The 6,101-nt window shown below is 40.9% G+C and overlaps 1 protein-coding gene across 1 annotated transcript in view; it reads left to right on the top strand.

Annotated features, from left to right (window-relative positions):
• The first annotated feature begins 584 nt into the window (after window positions 1-584).
• Window positions 585-6,101, top strand: part of FAM184B (family with sequence similarity 184 member B) — a 48,100-nt gene continuing 42,583 nt past the window's right edge. The window contains exon 1 of the mRNA XM_074147267.1: window positions 585-953. Within this exon, the coding sequence (XP_074003368.1) occupies window positions 819-953 (135 nt within the window). The 5' untranslated portion in view covers window positions 585-818. The remainder of the gene's footprint in view (window positions 954-6,101) is intronic.

Below are 6,101 nucleotides of genomic sequence, written 5' to 3'. Positions count from 1 at the left end.
CTGCCTTTTCAGTCCTGTTATATATTTTTACATGTAGAAGCCTGCTTTCTGAATAGAGGGAATGGCTTGCGGATGAAAAAGACGTGACCTGTATTACTGTCAGGTTTTTTCTGGCACCCTTCCAGTGCCTTTAGTGTGACTGAGGGGAACTGGCCAGTCTCTTTGGATCAGGCACACTGGATCCTGGACACTGCTCCTGGACTCAGCTGCGCTCAAGTCTGCCTCTTAGCTGGAAGAACTGCTTCATTCTGCTTTCTGCTGAGCAGCAAAAATTGAACAAGGTTTTCTTCATCTCTTTATTGGTCCATGTAGACTCGGAGAGGATTGCCAAAATAGCTGAGCTTATGAAAGGTGCCAACACCGTCCTCTCTGATGACCTCTGCAATCCTTTGGCAGCCCAAGAAGGCAACATGATTTAATCCGCAGACGATCTCTCTAACAGATCCCCAGCGACGTCTGTGCTGCTGCCTTTATGGCTGGCTCAGCGTCCCCTGTGGGGAATTCGTAGCATCCAGCCACTGGCATCTCCTCCTGGCGGAAGCTCAACCATTTGAAGAGAAGGGGAGGGAAAAAAAAAAAAAAACCACCACAAAAAAACAACAAAACCCGATGAGGATGTTTGCACATGCTGTTCTCTGCCTCCTCGCCTGGGTGTTCTGCTGAAGGACTAGGACATCTGCTCAGAAGGGAGAGCGGCGGCGGCTTGCCCTCCAGCGCTATGGGGGTTTGAGTGCCTGCAGCCTCGGGGCGGGGAGGGGGGCCAAGTAGCGGGGACAGATCGCCCGTACACAGACAGACTTGATTAAAATTCAAGCGTAATGGCCTCTGGCATAAACAAGATTCATCAGCCCGGGACTTGCAATGGATCTAAAGCCGCTCGCAGCAGCTCGGCAGAGGAATGCAATCAGGAAATGCACGTGAAAATGTGCAAGAAGATTGCCCAGCTCACTAAGGTAAGCCTGACTGTTGCAGCCTTCCCAGGGAGGTTGAGGCTGCCCGGGCTGGGGGCGGCGGGGCTGGCTCCCAGCTGCCTGCTGTGCTAGCCCCTGTCTCAGAGGGGGTAAGAGAAACTGGGTCCTCTCTTATAAGGCGGTTCCTGCGAACATCGGTGTGCACAAACTTCCTTTCAAACAGTTCCTCCGTGGGTGCTACAGACAAACCGTAGCGGGTTGCCTTTGTGGCTGACGATCGACGTCTCGCACTCAACTGCTCTAATTAGCGTGCAACAATAGCGAGATGAGCTCAAGCTCTGCGAAGACATAGGGTTTGTCAGTGTGCTGCTCGGAGGGATTGACGGTATCCGCTTTTTTTTCCAGAATTACGAAGACAGCAATTCATTTGCGTTTTATAGGTTTTATAGTAGTATTGTTGCAGAACTGCAGCCAACTGTGGTACTAAAGTACAGTATTACTTGTTGTCTTGTGTTTAATTGTTCCTGATGTGCATGTGTAGAGATACTTAAGTGACCTTCGTAAAAGACAGGAGTTGGAAAGAGGCAGGACTAAATTACGTAGTATATTGTAGTAAAACTTTTAGTCAATACCGAGCTATACGACTAAATATTTTTCCACACCGCTGTTAAGAAGTAAGAGAATATCTGCAGGAGGTGGCAGTTATCTTTTAAGGTATTCTTATGCTGCACCTTTGTCAGTGAGAAAAAGCTATTTCCCACCTTGCTTGCTAATCCAGATTTTACATGTTCTGTAACCTCACTGCAACTGGTAAAGACACTTTAGCAATAAAAAAACACTGACAATGAAAGAACACCAACTAAAAATAGTGTCAAACAATGGGAAACCGTTAAGATGTTCAAATTAGAATGGCTTACTAGTTATGATGCCATTCTCATCAAATGACAACTGTATGTGGTAATTTGTATCATGTGTATGAATACATACACAAGTGCTACCTATATTTACACATATACTTGCTATATTATACTTAGTGTACAACATCAATACTTTACTGGTGCTTTGGTTGTATGCTTCTATTATAAGTATTTGTACAGAATCTGATCCTTACTTTTTGCCCATGAATGCACACATTACTCTTCAAGGTACATTTTCATTCTGTAGTAATTGAAAGAAAACTATCCAAATAAACATCAGTTGTTTTTATAATTTTGAACATAGATATGACTGAGCAATTAAGTTTAAAAATTCTTAGAAAAGGACTTTCTGTTTATTGACAACGTTCCTGATTCCTCAACCGTCATGAAATGTACATGAAAGATAACTGTGAATTAGATTAAGATGTCCTTAGTTATTCCCTTGTTTCCTGTCTGGTACTCACTTGCTATCTTTGATCAATTTTGCCCTCTAAGTAAAATTTGTCCCTAAGTATCACTCAAAAGTGATACAGTATTACCTTTTCTAACAGAAAAGCAATAGCTGTGTCTCTATTGATAGCCTATACTTCAGAGTAACAAGAGTTGAGGAGTCACCAGCTCCGTCTTTCTGGGTGATCCATTTCTTAGCAGTAGACTTAGAACATATTGATGAGATCTGTGCAAAGAAACTCTCATTCAAAATTTTCATCTCTCAAGTCAAACACATTTTCTGTACAGATTTCTGTGCCTCCCTTTTTATATAAAGTGATTCTTTTTAAAGTCTCTCTAATCACAACTAAATTTTGAGGAAAAAATACCCTGTCTGAAAACTCTTCTATTACTTTATAAAGCTTGTCTTTGGGTTGGGGAAGAATGTTCTCCTATTTTAGCAGCAGAAGGGGGAGAAAAAAATCACCTGTGCAAAGGATCATGCCAAAATTTTATTGTGGTGTTTTTTTCAGATGCTTTTGCTAAATTTCTACTGTTAAAATGTGGGTAGGGTGTGGGTAGGGTGATTTCTTTTAATAGAATTTCCCCTCTGGATACTTCTCAATCATCTGAAATAAAGATGATTTATACCTGAAGCTCAAAAAAGCACTTGTGAAAAGCAAATAATTCTGTTTGGAATGTGGCTTTTAAGAACCAATTTTCTCTGCAATAACACTACACTTATAGAGAATGCATGGCAGAATTGGAATTTTATTCATAAGCTTTCCTTTCTAAATTCTGGGTAGGCTAATGCTGTAGCAACAGAAAACATCTGAGAAGCGAAACCTGAGAGCAGATTTGCTGAAAAATAGCTATGGAAAATTTGTTATAATCATTTTTGGCATAGGAACTTTGAGGGCTCCCTTTCAAATCGCTGTTTTTTGGCTATATTACAGTCAGGTTCATTATAATAATATCCCTCCTAGCTTTAAATCGCCTGTAGTGCTTTCCTTTTCAGTTTCTAACCTAGTATGCAGTAGTGCTGTCTGTTGTTATGCAGCTGCAACTTCCTGTCCCAGTGATGTTAGATTTTCATTGATGGGGATATAATGATCTAATTACTCATCCTCTGCGCATTGTGCCAGGAGAGATGAATACAAAATGTTTAAATTAGGTTTAGGGCACAGAGCTTGATTTACGTTCTGTTTCTTTGTTACATGGCCAGTAGTGGCCACCTGCTGCTCTCAGAGGCAAAGGAGGTGTATGCGAGGGCATCACCAGCAGAACCAAACTGGGTGAGGTGATGGAGTTTCCATCATTGCATGAAGTGCCGATTAAGTTGTAAGACATGAGTTGGTACAGGGAGCCCCCAGAGGTAATCGGACATGGAGATCCCGAAAGCTTTTCCATTCTACTGCCCTGCTATTTCTGCTTTTGGAGAGGTAAAATACAGTAAGTTTTCATGCCTTCAGTGGTGCATCTTTCTGTTCTGCACCTTTTTGGCTGTAGCAACAAAAATATAAACCTTTAGAAATGTTTCATTTGCTTTAGGCAGCACACTAATGCTTTTTGTAGCCCATTTCTCAGTATTTTTAGATGCCTGGCCCTTTTCATGAAGACTTTTTAAACTGTTGGTATGTAGAAAATACATTGTTTTGCCACATCAAACTAATGAGCAAAACTAATGAGCATATTTGTAAGCTCAGTCAGGCTCCCTGTACTGCTCTGCCCCCCTCTTTCCCCAATAGTAAGGTGGCTTTTGCATTTCAAGGCAGAATTTGCCACAGATCCTTATTTACCATTAGACATCTGTCTGCCCACATTTGAAGTGCACTAATGAAAATATGGTAGGGTTTTATTATTAATTGTACAGTTGAGGTTTTGCTTTTAAAGCCTCAGCTCACGATGCTAAATTAATAGTTGGGACAACCAGGTTTTGTTTGAGAAGATAGATATATATTTAAAAAGGGGTATATTAAAAATGGCAAACTTAATTTTTTTTTTTGTTCCTATGGATGCAGGTAAAAAGCTTAAAAGCCCTGGTAAGATTAGTGAGTTTGGATGAGAGCTGTCTAGGCCTTCTGAATTTTGACCTTAAAATCAGATAACATTGTAGCTATTTCCAGATGATCTATGGTTTGATTTATGAACTTGCAGAAATTAAAATGGAAACATTCTGCTTGCAAATGGGAATGCCCATCTGTAGTTGTCATTCACATGTACGAATCACACAGCTAGTAGGTACCTTTCTGCAACACTAGTGCATTCAATTAATAGGGACTTGAAGTTAGTGTATTATGATTGTAGCAGAATGCATGACTTTGTACCAGTAATTAAATTGAGACTTCTCCATCAGACATTAGACCCTTGGTGTGCTTTTTTCTGCTTGCCAGGTCTTTGTATCCCTGATCTGTTTAGCAATAACATGGAGTTTAAAATGCATAGTGACTTTTATAAGACATGTTGGGTGTCACTCCCTGCTGCCTCAATGCTGCTGCTGTGTTTATGGATTCTCAGGACAGTCATTTTCACTTGAGATAGGATAACAAATTCAAATGAACTCTTGAAAGATGAGCGCTGAGGAGAGCAGATCAGCTTTCACTGAAAAGGCAGTTCAGGCAGGTCTTGCAAGAACTAGATACACTGCAGATATCCGTGTTATTCAGGCTTCTTCTCAGACCTCTCTGCCAGCGGGGCTTGAACCAAACCTTCTGTTCTGGACTGTAGTTATGGAATCAAGCCTAATACGGATAACTAGGATGGTGACATTACCTGGTAATCAGAGAGCTACCGAAGCCACAAAACGGTTCTGTCTCCTTCTTAGAGACAAATTCCTGGATACCAATTGAGGAATGTTTTTAACGAGAGTAGATAGCTGCCCTCAAACTCATTTTCCCTAGGGGTTCATCTGACTCTATATTGGGAATTTGGGAGTCTTGTTGTTAGAACCACATTTTAAATTGCAGTATTTCTGGTCGAGTAGATTGATAGACAGAAAAATCAAGCAGTCTGGCAAGAATTTTGTGTATATATGTTGGATACTGTGAGTCTTAACAGAGGAAGAGAGTGCTGATGCAGGGAAAAGTTAATTGCTGGTAAAACACAATTAAGAAGCGTTTTTTCCTTCAGGGGAAAGAAATGTCAAAGGGGAGCAAGTGTGTTCCTCTCCTCAGCGCAGCAGCATAGGCAGATGTTCCTTAATGACTCTGTGTGGAGCAGTTGAAAAAGCTACGCACTCCGGCTGCTTATCACCACCAGTCACCCATGAGGTTTATTGCCCCTCAGCTCAGTCAGCAGGGTAGAAAATATGAACATTATTAATAAGCTTCAGTGGAAAATCAGCCAGATAAGCAAAACCCACTTTCATTAGTTATTTTAGGAAGGATGTCTGACTTTTGCACAGAAGTGTATGAGATATATACTCATATTTAGTTGTATTAGCTTCACTCTATGGGTGGAAATTTACAGAATTGGCAAGTATCCTCGTATGTATGTGATGGCATAGACTGTTTACACCACTCTGGTGTCTTGCAGTATGGCTGTATATTAGATCTTTTAACCTTTCCTGTTTATATTTGCCATTAAAAAAAATGGTTGATAGGTTTAGGAATGAAATATGATCCAATTCTAATGGCTTATTCTGGAACACCTATCAGCTCAGCAACTGGAACAGAGCACTCCTATTGCCTACTGATGTTCCTACGTGAAATATGTTGCCTTTTTCACATAGTTTAAGCTAAGTTTATTGACCTTATTTACTGTGATGTGTTAACAGTACTCAGTAACCAATGCTTACAGTGGCTCAGCTGATGTGCAGTTAGTTGTTATGCTGCCAGAGCTCTCC

This window comes from Numenius arquata, chromosome 5 (assembly GCF_964106895.1).
Source record: "Numenius arquata chromosome 5, bNumArq3.hap1.1, whole genome shotgun sequence".
NCBI lineage: Eukaryota > Metazoa > Chordata > Aves > Charadriiformes > Scolopacidae > Numenius > Numenius arquata.
This window is presented reverse-complemented; position numbering and strand designations above follow the sequence as displayed.